General features: G+C 37.5%; 1 protein-coding gene across 1 annotated transcript in view; it reads right to left on the bottom strand.

The window, feature by feature from the left end:
• Nucleotides 1–8,441, bottom strand: part of NTM (neurotrimin) — a 1,341,553-nt gene extending 1,333,112 nt beyond the window's left edge. Inside the window, exon 1 of the mRNA XM_074303778.1 lies at nt 8,140–8,441. Coding sequence (XP_074159879.1) covers nt 8,140–8,221 — 82 coding nt within the window. The 5' untranslated portion in view covers nt 8,222–8,441. The remainder of the gene's footprint in view (nt 1–8,139) is intronic.
• Nucleotides 8,442–15,691: the final 7,250 nt, after the last annotated feature.

A 15,691-nucleotide genomic window follows, 5' to 3' on the forward strand; every position in this document is an offset into this window, starting at 1 on the left:
TCCCTATGGGAAAGTCTGAGGGAGATTAGATTCTTAGGATAGGCTGAAACCTCTAGATATTACTTAAATCCACCTGTAAATATTCACTCCAGTTTTCCAGAACTCATAGTGTCTTTATAATTGAGGTCAGAAGTAAATGATCTTGTCTTTCTGAATCCTAAACACTAAGCCTCCCCCCAAAGTTTTTCCAACATAAGTTGATAGTGTGGGCTTTGTATTTCAATCTTGTTTTAGTTCCATTTTCTGTTTCCTCCTCTACCCTTAGATTGATGTACCAATGCCATGTGATTGGTACAGATTCAGAAATGACCTTGCTCTTGCTCCTCAATAGGGGACTTTGACTCTGACCTTATGCCAAGATGTCCAGTAGATAAAGCTGGCACCAAGCAGCACAGGGCATATAAGGAGGTTCTGGTCTATAGCCAGGCTACCAGCACTGAAAGAATGCTTACTGATCCTCATCTCATCAGATAATTAATGCTATCAGAAATATAATAAACAACTCTGCCAAGCAATCCAGAGAGGAGTAACAAATAATAAAAAGGGTGTCCTAAGGTTAAATATCTCAACGCCCTTCTCTCACTTAATAAAGACTGGCACAAATCTAAATTAGGTAAGGTTTAAAATAGGGAAATCCAGGGATCCAAAAGAGTTTTACTTAATTTTAATTTTCTAGATGTTTCTGTAATTTATGTAGAGGACTTTTTGGCATAGATTTAAATGAACTAGGAATGACACTGATAATATTCAATGAATATCAGCATCCAAACAAAAGGAACCTTCCCTACTAATGGTGAAGATATCCGAATGATCTTGTTTGAAAATAATATCATATTAATTATATGAAAGTTAAAGCAAATTCCAAAGCCTCCTAAGTGAAATCCCTAAGCAATTGAGATTGATCTAACCATCTGAACTTAAAAACAAAGTGGATGAAAAAGAATATTTATTGAACTATAACATTCATCTATGGAAGGAAGTAGAAAGAAGTTAGTAATTCATCTTTCCTTCATATCTCTTTTTCTTTTATATATATATATATATATATATACATATATATATATATATATATATATATATATATATATATATATACACAAGTCAAGTTCTGCAGGTAATGAGATGAACCTGGAAATCATAATAGGACATTAGGCTATTACATTAATAGTGTTATGGATTCAGATATAGAAGGTGACTTAGAGACCAAAAAATCTAAATACCTAATAGAACAATGGGCAAAAAATGAGGATCAGAAAAAGGGTCACAAACATTTAAGTAGCATACTAGAAATTTGAACACTATAAGAGTCGAAAAAGATATTAAAGGAATAAGAGTAGGTAATGAGGAAATCAAACTGTCACTCTTTGCAGATGATATGATGGTATACTTAGAGAACCCTAGAGATTCTAATAAAAAGTTATTAGAAATAATTCAGAACGTTAGCAAAGTTGCTGGATACAAAATAAATCCACATAAATCCTCAACATTTTTATATCTCACCAACAAAATGCAACAGCAAGAGATACAAAGAGAAATTCCATTCAAAACAAATGTCGAGAATATAAAATATTTGGGAATCCATTTACCAAAGAAAAGTCAGGAATTATATGAGCAAAATTACAAAACACTTGCCACAAAAATAATATCAGATTTAAATAATTGGAAAGACATTAACTCCTCTTGGATAGGCCGAGCGAATATAATAAAGATGACAATACTCCCAACTAATCTATTTATTTAGTGCTATACCAATTAGACTCCAAAGAAACTATTTTAATGACCTAGAAAAAATAACAACAAAATTCATATGGAAGAATAAAATGTCGAGAATTTCAAGGGAATTAATGAAAAAAAAAGTCAGATGAAGGTGGTCTAGGTGTACCTGATCTAAAGCTATATTATAAAGCAGCAGTCACTAAAACCATTTGGTATTGGCTAAGAAATAGACCAGTTGATCAGTGGAACAGATTAGGTACAAAGGACAAAAAAGGGTACATCTATAGCAATCTAGTGCTTGACAAACCCAAAGATACCAACATTTGGGATAAAAATTCATTATTTGAAAAAAAAAACTGTTGGGAAAACTGGAAATTAGTATGGCAGAAATTAGATATGGATCCACACTCAACACCATATACCAAGATAAGATTAAAATGGGTCCATGATTTAGGCATTTAGAATAAGATCATAAATAGATTAGAGGAACAGAGAACAGTCTACCTCTCAGACCTGTGGAGGAGGAACTAGAGGAGAACTAGAGATCATTATTGATCACAAAAGAGAAGATTTTGATTACATCAAACTAAAAAGTTTCTGTACAAACAAAACTAATGCAAACAAGATTAGAAGGGAAGTAACAAATTGGGAAAATATTTTTACAGTTAAAGGTTCTGATAAATGCCTCATTTCCAAAATATATAGAGAACTGACCCTAATTTATAAGAAATCAAACCATTCTCCAATTGATAAATGGTCAAAGGATATGAACAGACAATTCTCAGATGATGAAATTGAAATTATATCCACTCATATGAAAGAGTGTTCCAAATCACTACTGATCAGAGAAATGCAAATTAAAACAACTCTGAGATATCACTACACACCTGTCAGATAGGCTAAGATGACAGGAACAAAAAATGATGAATGTTGGAGGGGATGTGGGAAAACTGGGACACTAATACATTGTTGGTGGAGTTGTGAAAGAATCCAACCATTCTGGAGAGCAATTTGGAACAATGCCCAAAAAGTTATCAAACTGTGCATACCCTTTGATCCAGCAGTGCTGCTATTGGGCTTATATCCCAATGAAATACTAAAGAGGGGAAAGGGACCTGTATGTGCCAAAATGTTTGTGGCAGCTCTTTTCGTAGTGGCTAGAAACTGGAAGTTGAATGGATGTCCATCAATTGGAGAATGGTTGGGTAAATTATGGTATATGAATGTTATGGAATATTATTGCTCTGTAAGAAATGACCAGCAGGAGGAATACAGAGAGGCTTGGAGAGACTTGCATGAACTGATGCTGTGTGAAATGAGCAGAACCAGAAGATCGCTGTACACTTCAACAACAATACTGTATGAAGATGTGTTCTGATGGAAGTGGATATCTTCAACATAAAGGAGATCCAACTCACTTCCAGTTGATCAATGATGGTCAGAAACAACTACACCCAGAGAAGGAACACTGGGAATTGAATGTAAACTGTTAGCACTACTGTCTTTCTACCCAGGTTACTTATACCTTTGAAATCCAATTCTTAACATTCAACAAGAAAATTGGATTTACACACATATATTGTGTCTAGGTTATAAGGATATATATATATATATATATATATATATATATACATATATATATATGTATATATGTATGCATGTAGCTCCTGACTTCTTTCTACTATGTTATGTTATACTATCTAGAACAACAGTACTTGACTTGTTTTGTATAATGGCCTCTTTTAGCAGTTTCAGAATAATGGTGTTTAAATGCATAAAATAAGATACATAGAACTCCAAAGAAAACCAATTACATTTAAATAGTTATCAAAAATATTAAACAAGGCACATTCATGGACCTCAAGTTAAGAACTTCTAATCTATCATTTTCCTGCTCACTACTGCAAAAACCTACCTCTATTTAAAGCTGATATCCTCCCAGACACACTACAAAGACTGAAACCCTAAACCACCATGATCTCAGAAGGAGCAAAAATACAAATAAGAAATGCAGAGAAGTATGTTATCAAAGATAATACACTAGCAAAAACTGACTTATTACAGGGTGAAGGAAAGGAGCTGGTCATGTAGTGAGAATGAGATATAGGACAGCAGGAATAACTTAGTAGAACTTCTGAGATACTAAAAGATCAAGAGGAAGAAAGAACTCTACTATGGGTAGCAAGCAGACTCTCTTTGGAGAGTATATTAGGAAACATGAACAAGAACCTTGTGAGAAGAAAAGGGGTGGAGGGATTCCAATCTGTGTCAGTGGAGGGAGTACTCACATTAACAAAATCATAAGAGAGTGGGAGAAATCAAGAAATGCTGAAGTATATCTTTAAACAAAGTAGCATAACTATGGCCTTCTGGCATACAACAGGAGCCAACAGGCCAATCTAGTCAACATCAATCAGGAATCAGGGGCCAGTGAGGAGAGGCTCTTTTTGGTTCTTTTTTTTTTTTTTTTTTTTTTTTTAAAAAGCCAAATTTTCGCAAACCTCAAAGGCAGAATTCTCAGCAGTGCCAGATTCTGCAAATAGAAACTGCAAGTCAAAAAGCCATATTGTAACTCATGTACAGTGGAGAAAGAACCTCTGAAGTTCCTTAATTATGTATGCTTTTACACAGAGGTATCCATTGGTAATGATTCTTTGGAGGAAACATAATTAAGTACTTCCTGGGTTGTTATGCAGGACAGGTGCCCAGACCCCATTATTTCTACTTCACCCCAAGTGACAACTTTAGTCAAGATTCCTCTGACCCTTTTCCCAGACAAAAAGCATGATACAGTACCTGCCTTCCACTCTGGGTTGTGAATGTGGCCATTTATCACAAACGAGACAGTAAGAGTGAGACTGCCTGTCTTTCTCAAAGAAATGCTATGTCCTCCCCTGATATCCACACATAGCAGAAGTGAGGCCCCACCCAAGTTGCTCCTAGCCCTTAAGGTGTTTACTTCAGGGGACAGGAGTTTGGCACATCTACCATGTGAGCCGTTCCTCTTTCCCTGGGTGTGGAGGCAAGGAGTGCTTCTCCTTGGGCTCAGGGCTTATTTTCTTCCATACCTTTGCTTTAGCTGGGCAGACCAACAGAAGAGGTGCCCAACAAGATTACAGAAAGCCAGGGAAAGGAGAGAAGATTTGAGTCAAACCTATCAAAAGGTGTTGAAAGGAACCGATAATCCTTCGAGAAAGCAATAGCCCTGATTTCTAGAAAGAGAAAAGTAGCTCCACCAGCCAGCCAGCCACCTCCTTCAAATCCAAATGGGTGGCAGAGGTAGGAGGTGTGCTGAAAGGGACAGCTCCTGCTCCTTTGAAAGAGAAAGAGCTTGTTAATCAACCTCTGGTACATCTTAGGGCAAGAGCCCCAGGGAGCTAATCACTCCCCCCTCCCCTTCTTCTCTTCACTAATCAGTACTGATTCCTTTGGAAATTTGCTCCCTCCCACTTTACCCCTCTCTCCTAGATGAATTGGGGTTACAGGCAGGGGGGAGGAGTAGTTGAGAAAGGGCTCATAACCTGCCACTGGCACTAGGCACCTTTTCAAAAGGCCGAAAACACAGGAAGTAACAGCTCTGGAAGGAGCCAGCTTAAAACAAAAACCAAGGAAAGGGGAAAATGTCTTAGAATGTGCACTGCATTCTAACTAGCCCTACTGGGTCAATGCAATGGGGGTGGATTATTGCAGGCAAGACTTGGGCTGCTTAATAATGGCACAACTTTGATGAGAGATAGTTGACAGACTCTGGCTTTTTTTATCCTGGAAAAGAAAATAGCCATCACCTTCGTAGCTTCAGACTGAAGTTAGGTTTGGGGGTTGACGTGATTTAAAATTAGACAGCTTCAAGTTCTTTTTGGATATATCTGACCCTGGCCAGATTTTATTCAAGGTGGGTATGGAGAAAAAAGGCGTATTGTACTTCCTAGGAAATGCAGGAATAAATAGACTAGGCTGAGGGGGAGAGAGGTCTCAGAACTCCCCCTTCTGCATTCTCACCAATATAACTATCAAACCTTTCCTTATGCTTCTTCTCTCTTATCCCCAACAGTGTAGAAGCAATACCACATGAAGCAGCCAGAAGGGCTTTCACACTAGAAAAATTTGCACCAGCACTTTCTACTCGTCTATTCGGGAAAGATTCAAAGTACGAGCAAATATTATGCTTCCCTGCATTTATTTCTGATAAAAAAAAATCACGTATGCTAATTTATATGTAAATTCAGTATGGCCCCCAGGCTTCTGGCATGCTGCCAGTGGGGCTCTCAGCTTCAGGAAGTTTGGCCATTTTCTCTGTTTTGATATTAAGTCAAAGGAGAGGAACCAGCTTTAAAATGATAAGGCATAGAATAGGACGCAGCTTTAGGCAAGTACAATTTGGGGACCCATAGGATCTCACTCCCCAAAGCTCATTTTTCCTCTCACCCCTATTGCTTCTGTTACCTACTCCTTAATTTTGTTGTGAGCACAGAGAGATTCTATTCTTCTAATCCACGAGTATCAGGTTGAATTTCCCAGAACCATTCTCATGATAGTACTCTTTGATCATATTCATAGGGGACTTCTGTGTTCCAAAGATATGCCCCTACATATACACTTTTTTTTTTCTTGAATGATGTTTTACATTATATAAGGAAGAATATATAATGCATTCAAGTTGTCACCTTCAGCTTCATGCCAGATATACCTTCAAGGGGATCGATCATAAAGGAGTCCCCTAATACTGACCTCCTGCATTGAATGTATCAGGCTAAGGCAGAAGAGGACTTCTGCCAAGTTCAAGGAGGACTAACTAACCTTCCTATCAACTGACTCAGCCTTTCCCCCCTCCCAGGAGCCTCTCCCACCCCTTCCCTGTTTTGGTTCTTTAACTCCACTTAATTGCTTTCCATACAACTCTTTGCAAGAATCTCTGCTTGCCTGGTTTGGAGCCACTGCAGCCTGCCCCAAAGGAAGGTCTTCAACTCAAGGAAAGAGCTGCATTATGACTTCATTAGCACAGGTGCACACAAGGGAGGATCATAAGGTTTATAAAAATTTGACAGATATAAGAGTTGGGAGATGAGATCCATCTTGTTTTTTCTATTTGTACTTCCAATGCTCTCAGTTCCTATAATTAAAGTGCTGGATTTGAATGACTACTACCTGGGTGATCCTGGGCAAGACACTTCTTAAACTCTTTGAGACTCAGTTTCCAAATCTGTAAAATGAGAGGGTTGCACTAGTTGACCTCTCCAGTTCCTTCCAATTCTGGATCTATGATGCTAAACTTCTAACTTTCTTAATGAAAATATGTTTTCTAAGCCAGCTCTTCTTGAAGAACGCCACAGGATCACCTAACAAAGTTTCTTTGCCTGAACCCCTAAAACTTTGAATACCTTTAATTAGACAAAGGTAACAAAACCTGAGTGAGCAGCCAAAAATTGGGGGAGAGAACAAACTTATGAAATATGGGAGCCAGGGTCAATGGGGGGTAGGGGCAAAATGAGAATAAATAGCACCGAGAACGGATTCAAGGTTGAAGCTGATTCTGAATTTGCCCTGCACACTGCATAAAGCTGAAGAGAACATCAAAGAGCATACTCTGAGAGAAAGCGGCAGTCTAGATTGCAGCCCCGGTGGCTCTGCTTCTCAGCAGATAAATAAACAGAGAATTAGCATTCCGTACTTAATGCGTGTCGCCCTTTAACTTTGAAAATCTTGCCCTGATTGAACAGCCCTGTATTCCTCCCGTGTTCTCTAGATTATCACCTTCTCCAATAGCCCCCACTCTTAAAACACAACCCCTCCAAACTAATCTCGCTGCTCACTGCTGCTGCAAATTGATTCATCCCCTTGATGATGGGCTGCTGACCAAAACCTAACGCAAGACATGGTGATCCTGACTACATTGGACCTGCATTTTCTCCGTTTTCCTCACTGAGCAGCCATTCAAGTTTGCCAGCCAATATTTAAAGTTTCTCCTTCCCGTTTCTTCTCAACAATGCAAGCAAACGCCACCCAATACCCAATACCCTTTTCTTTTATCGTGCTTCTGACTTGGTCCTTGCATTTGTGGGGTGGTATGGTGTGATGTAGTGCGGTGGGGTGTGTGTGTGTGTGTGTGTGTATGTGAAAGATGTAGCTACATAGCCCAGTGCACAACCCGTACCAAATCCTGGCAGCACACACATTATTCCACGAATATATATATATATATATATATATATATATGCATTGCCCTTCCTATAGTAATCCAGGACTGAATCAATATTACGGAACCTGGAAGACAGAAATAAGCCCCAGCCATGCCGTTTAAACGGTTTCCCTCTCCACCTGCAGACCCGCGCAACAGAGACAGACTTGGGGAGTCTGCGAATAATATAAAAAGCACATTACACAAATCCTGCATCTACTATAAGCAAATCAATAGTAACCTCTTACCTTGAAAGAGAAACAGAGCGGCCAGCCCAGTGAAGATCGCCCAAGAAATAGAATTGTGCATTTTTGCCTGGATGGTTTTCATGTTGGTTTCCCTCCCTCTTTTTTTTTTTTTTTCTTTTTTGTCAGGTTCCGTTTTTTCTTCCTTTCTTTCCTGACAGATTGCGTTGCTCTCAAGCTCGTGGAAGGAGATTTAAATCCAGTGTTTTGCTGAAGGACACAAGAAAAGCCGAGGGAGTGAGAGAGTGTGACTTCTCAGTAATTATCTCTACTCATACTCTGGCACTGAAACACATTGTACAATCTGGACCCAGACAGCCCTCCTACACGCTGCAATCATTGGTTCTAATCCAAGGATTGACAGAGCTACAACACGCGCACGCACACGCGCACACACACATACATATACACACATACATACATACACACACTCACTCATACACACTGAGGAATCATTTACTGGGCAAATCAGGCTAGCTGATTAAAGAGACAGGAGCCTGGAGAGAGGAAAAGATAAATGCCATCCTACCCCTTCTATATTACTTTCATTTTTAACACTGTCAGTTTCTGTGCCCAAGCATCAAATGATCCCCTTCCTCTTGACAACCCCCGGCCTCCTGAACTCAGATTACTCCTAATCTTCAGGGGGCATGCCTTTTGCTTGCAAATGCTTAAAGGAAATTTTAGATTTTCATGCTGAGTGAAACTTAAAAAGAGGAGTCAAATTTCCTTCATTGGCACCGAATTTCCTTCACTGATGGAAATACCACCCAATAACAGTTTTTTTTTTTCCTCTTTCCCTTTCTCTTAATCATGACTACCACTTCAAAAATAGCAATTTTCTTTTTTTTTTTTCCTTTTCATCACTCATTGTGTCAGACTCTGTTTACTCTATTTATCAGTCACTTTGTTTTATAAAATTGCCCAGATGTCTTTATTGGATATTATAGAAATCTTAGATTATAGAAGCCTGCAATGACTACTAGGAGGGAGAGGGGAGAAGGAAGTCATCCTCAGTGTCCATTCTCTAATGGACTCAGAAGAAGAGGATATGGACTTACCTTGTGGCAGCAGGATAATCATGGGATAGACAAGCTGGGGAACTTTCTAATTGTAAGAATTGTTAAAGGAAACTTTGGAAGGGATCACCAAGGGATGTAGTCTATCACCCGTTTCCCTAGGACAGAAGGTATAATCTATACTTTAGTTTGATAGACTCCTAATATACTTTGTAGTCTTTTGATTTTTAATCTTTGACTTCCTTTTACGAGAAACTGGTTTTCCAATGGGAATATGTGTTCTGAAAATTCTTATGACCCTCCTTCCACAAATCCTCCTTTAATGAGAGTAATGGATTGTTCCCTGCTCTACTCTGGCTAGATAAAATTTTATTATATAATTTTCCTACTGTTAAACCAACTCTGTATTTATCCTCACCCAACTATATTCTCACTGAACTGCACTGATCCTCGACTTGCATGTTAGAAATATTTTATCGTCCACATTTGCACACTGGTATAATGTTTTTATTCTGTTATTATGTCCTTCCTCTTATGGTCACTAGAATGTTGTCCTTTTTAGACTAAGTTTCTAGGGATATTACCATGTCCATAATTCTCCTTGTTCTGTATCCCCATTCAGCCTTGTGCTATCAAAAGCTTAATAAAGCTTTTTTAGACTTATGATAGTGGTGGTGATAAGATGGAAAAGATTGACAGACTTTCTCATCTCCTGCCATTTCATTTGGTAGGGATCCCAATTTAGCCCATGAGTGGAAGGACCTTAGGCAATCTGTCAGGAAAGAAAGGAAGAAAAAACGGAGCCTGACAAAAAGAAGCAGTAAGAATTTAAGAATTAATAGTTATTGATTAATAATTATCACTGGTGCTATATTAGACATTAAGAAAATAAAACAGTTTTAGAACTGGATTTAAAACTAGAAGTGACCTCAGAGGCCTTAATTAAATTAAAAATTTAATTTAATTTAATGAAGGGATGAAGAAACTAAGACAGAGAAGTTAAATGATTTGCCCAAGATCACACAGTTAATAAGTGTCTGAGGTAGGGTTAGAAGTCATGTCTTCCTTATTCCAAGTCTAGCTCTCTATCTACCATGCCATATTGTTGCCTGACTCCAAGATGAAAATAGCAAGTACATACATCAATGATAGAGATGATGATGATGATAATGATGGTAGTGGTGGTGATGGTATTAATGGTGATAGTATTAAGCATTTAGCATTTCAACAATTTTAAAGTGCTTTATATGCTATTTGGTTCTCACAACAATCTTATAAGTAAATATTCTGCTCATTTTACAGATGAGGAAACTGAGTCTTTGAGGTAAAGTGATAGACAAGCTAATTGTCTAAGGCACAATATGAACTCATGATTTCATGACTTTAAATTAAATCATGTATCAATTACATCACTTAGCTGCCATTAAGTATACAATTGAGTAGCCAATAATTTTGGGAGAAGATACCAGCAATTTGGGGGATCAGAAAAGATTTCACATGGAAGATATTGGTTGAACTGCATCTAGAAGCAAACCAAGAATTCTAACACATAGAGGTGAAGAGGAAGAATATTACAGGCAAGAGGGACAATCCATACAAAAACATGGACCGAATATAAACTCTAAATTTTAGCAATAGATTTGATAAGGATGGCAAAATAAGGCATCTTGGGGGGAATATTGGACCTCAAAATTTGATTATAATAAAAATTTACATTTGTCAGAGAGAATCTAACTTTTTAATCATTAATCAGTATAGCACATAGAATAAACTTAAGCAAATGATCAATGAGTGTCACAGACAAGTTAATTTTCTTCTAGGGAAAGGCTTCTTATAACTTTTTTGTGTGTCATAGGTACTGTTGAATCTGATAAAGCCTAAGGACTCATCAGAATAATACATAGGGGAAGTGTTACTGAGCTTCCAGTTGGGCAGAGTAAGCTGGGACTCCTTTGTAATGTGCTGAAGTTCAATTTAGGGACAGTTAGACTACATAGTGGTTAGGGCATTGGACCTAAGTTTAAATCCGACTTCAGACACAACACTTACTAGCCATTTATAAGCCAACTACTTCTCCAAAAAGGGAATTCATTTTAGTCCTACTGAGTTGAATTCATTTCAATAATAATTTATTGAATACCAGTTCAACATAATGGTGCTTAATTGGGTGAGAAGAAAGGGGTGACCCAATTCAGATAGTCCTGCACCACAACAAAGGGCATCAGGTCCTGAACTACTTGGAGTTTTACACAGAATGAAACAAGATAACCAGGTCAATGCTACATTCAGTGAAACTTTTCTTGATTAGACCAATTTTTTGGAGCAACTTTCCTTTCCAAAGTGGTATTTGCTTTAGCCGCAGCAGTATGGAAAATGGGAATTTTATTTACTATGAATGTGATTGCACCAATTATCAATTCAGTTATTTAGGGTTATGGTGGGCTACGTTTTGAAATTGGATCTAACTGGAACTATTTGTCCTCTCTCATTGCTTTCTAAATTCCTACACACTTGTCAGACCCTTGTAATCTGCTTCTATCCCCATCACTCTAGTGAATCTGTTCTTCCAGGTAATCAAAGATTACTTTATTGCTAAACCCAGAAGCATTTTCTTAGGTCTCATCCTTTTAATTTCTTCAGCATATTGCCACTGTTGACCACGCTCTTCTTCTGGACATTCTCCCTTCTCAGAGTTTCTGTAGTTCTCTGCATTTTAGCTTGTTTCCTGATGGTTTGACTAATCATCAAAAATGTGCATGGAAACATTATTTATACCCTTCCCTCTCTTCATGTGTGCAGCTTAACATTCTTTCCTGGGTTCTATCATCTTTTATGTATTCTCTTGGGAATCTCATTAGCTTCCATGGATTTGGTTATGACATCTATGGACATGATTATTACATCTTTTTTCTCTCAATAGTATCTACTTTTCCAAATACATATAAAGATAGTTTTCAACATTCATTTTTATAAGATTTTGTGTTTCAAATTTTTTCTCCCTCCCTTCTTTACCTCCCCATTCTCCCAAGATAGCAAGTAATCTGATATAAATTATTAATGTAATATGATATAGGTTGTATATAGAAACAATATTTTAAAAAATATTTCCATATTTGTCATGTTGTGCAAGAAAAATATGACCATACTTTGTTGGTCATATTTTTCTTGCACAACATGACAAATATATGAACAGACAATTTTCAGATGAAGAAATTAAAGCCAGTTCTAGTCATATGAAAAAATGCTTTGACTCACTATTGAGTACAGAAATGAAAATTAAGACAACTCTGAAATATCACTCATACCTCTCAGATTGGCTAAGATGACAGGAAAAGATAATGATAAATGTTGGAGGGGATGTAAGAAAACTGGGACACTAATGCATTGTTGGTGGAGTTTTGAACTAATCCAACCATTCTGGACAGTAATTTGGAACTATGCCCAAAGAGCTATCAAACTGTGCATACGCTTTGATCCAGCAGTGTGTTTACTGGGTCTGTATGTCCATGATATCATAAAAAAGGGAAAATGACCAATGTGAAAAATGTTTAATGCCCAGGAACTGGAAACTGAATGGATGCCCATCATTGAGGAATTGCTATATAAGTTATGATATATGAATGTAATGGAATATTATATGTCTTTTTTTTTCTGAGACAATTGGGGTTAAGTGACTTACCCAGGGTCACACAGCTAGGAAGTATGGTCAAATTTGAACTCAGGTCCTCCTGACTTTAGGGCTGGTGCTCTAACCACTGTGCCAACTAGCTGCCCCATATTATTGTTTTATAAAAAACAATCAGCACACTGATTTCACAAAGGCCTGGATGCTGATGCAGTAGAACGAAGAGAAGATTATACCCAGCAACAACAACATTATGTGATGATCAATTCTGACCTGAATGACCTTAGTATAAGACATTCCTTATTCCCTCTCCATATCCTTAAGCCATCTGTTTCTCATGCCAGATATGTTCTTCCTCTTTGATTTAATTTCTTGGATCCCTTCTAGCTCCCTTGAAGATTCAACTCAAATGCTAACTTTTTCAAGAGACTTTTCTTGATTCTTCTTAGTGTTACTGTCTCTCCAATCACTTATTTTGTATTCTTTATTAATTCTTGTATTCTGCATAAGGTCATTCAGGCCAATTCCAATAGACTTGTGATAGAGCCATCTGTATTTAGAAACAGGACTATAGGGACTAAAGGTAGAACATTTCATTTTTTTTTTGGTTGTTGTTGTTTGTTTGTTTTTTCTTTCTCATTTTTTCCCTTTTTGATCTGATTTTTTTGTGTAATATGATAAATACTGAAATACGTTTAGAAGAATTGCACATATTTAACCTATATTGGATTAATTGCTATCTAGGCAAGGGGGTTAAGAGAAGGTAGGAAGAAAAATCTGAAAAACAAGGTTTTGCAAGGGTGAATGTTGAAAAATATCTTTGGATGTATTTTATTTTATTTTATTTTCCCTGAGGCTGGGGTTAAGTGACTTGCCCAGGGTCACACAGCTAGGAAGTGTTAAGTGTCTGAGACCAGATTTGAACTCAAGTCCTCCTGAATTCAGGGCTGGTGCTCTATCCACTGAGCCACCTAGATGCCCCCTGCATGTATTTTAAAAACAAAAAGTTATTATTTTAAAAAAATTTACAAAAAGAAAAATCTGACCAAAAGGGGAAAAAACCACTAGAAGGAAAAAGCAAGCAACCTCAACAACAAAAACAAGAAAGGTAAAAATATTATGTCTTTATCCACATTTAGTCTTCATACTTTTCTCCCTGGATGTGGATGGCATTTTCCATCCCAAGTGAATTGGAACGGTCTTGGATCACTGCATTGCTGAGAAGAGCTAAGTCTATCATAGTTGGTCATCACATAATCTTGTTGTCACTGTGTACAATGTTCTCCTGGTTCTGCTCACTTCACTTAACATGAAAGTCTTTCCAGGATTTTCTGAAATCTGCCTGCTCATCATTTTTTATACAATAGTAATAGTCCATTACATTGAAATATCATAACTAATTCAGCCATTCCCCAATTGATGGGCATCCATTCAATTTCCAATTCCTTGCCACTAAAAAAAGAGCTGCTACAGACATGTTGCACATTTTGGTCCTTTTCACCTCCTCACATCTACATATCAAGTCCCTTGTATCCCCACAGTTATAGTTCTAACTTTCAGATGAATATCTCTACATGTCCACAAACTTAATTTATTTTTCCCACTCTATCTCTTAACTTTCCTCTTTCTTCCTAGGGCACCAACATTCTTCCATTTAACCAAGTTTCCCACTTCCAAATCATCCTTAAATTTTCATTCTCCTTCCCTCCCTCCTAATATACAATCATTTCCTGTCTGATAAAACCTTCTTGGCATCTTTTATCGTCATCACTTTTTCAGCATTCACACCACAACTATCCAAACTCTGACTTGATATCACATCTGAACTATTGCAATAGTTTAATTTGTCTCTCTGTCTCCAGAATTTCCCCTTTCATTTGTTCTTCATATAGCTGCCAAATTGATATTATGAAAATTCAGATCTGACCATGAGAGTCACCTGCTCAAACTGCTATATGCTTTATATAGTGTTTCCTCATTACTTCCAGGATAAAATGGAAATCCTTCTCTTTGCTATTTAAAGACCTTCATCCTCTAACTACAATTTACAGTCAAAGCTGATGTCTTCTTACATGCTCTACATTCCATCCAACCTTATATTGACCTTGCTATAAGACATTCCTTATTTCCTTAAGCCATCTGCTTCTCATGCCAGATGTTCTTCCTCCTTGACTCCATTTCTTGGATCCCCTCTAGCTCCTTTGAAGATTCAATTCAAATGCTACCTCTTTTGAGACCTTTCTTGATTTCTCTCATTGTTACTGTCCCTCCAATCACTTTGCACTTATTTCTGTATTCTTTATTAATTCTTGTATTCTGCATTTATTTATGCATATATTGCATTCCTTTCTGCTCCCTTCCCACCTCAGACCCCAGAGGGTCTTCTTGAGGTCAGGGAGTGGGTCACTTCTATATTTATATCCCTGGCACCTAGGACACAACCTAGTATAGAGCAGGGATTTGATAAACTATTGATAGAGTTGTGAACAAACAGAAAAGACAGGGGTGCAAGTGGCTGACCTTGATTTTAGTGATTCTTTTCCTTTGGCTTATGAGGTTAAGACATTGTCTTTAATTATGCATCTTCAGGGGCCACTTATCCTTTTGGATCAGCAAGGTGGTTATGTGCCTCTCAAGTCTGCTCTTTGCCCATGGGCCAGTATTCTGTAAAGGAGAATGAATAGCTCCAAAATCCAACAACCTCTGCTGAGAAACCTTGATTCTAATCAGCAGAATCCCCACTCCCTCTTGGAATCAAGAGACCTCTATTCAAGCAATTGTCATATTCTATTAGTATGTTAAGAGTTGAAGTGAGGAAGGAAGGAAACAGGTGAGGTCATTAACTTTGAATTGCTTTTCACAATACTTTTTAATCTGCAGATTGATATTCTGCACTATACATTAAATGGAG

This window comes from Sminthopsis crassicaudata, chromosome 3, assembly GCF_048593235.1.
Source record: "Sminthopsis crassicaudata isolate SCR6 chromosome 3, ASM4859323v1, whole genome shotgun sequence".
NCBI classification, from domain to species: Eukaryota; Metazoa; Chordata; class Mammalia; order Dasyuromorphia; family Dasyuridae; genus Sminthopsis; species Sminthopsis crassicaudata.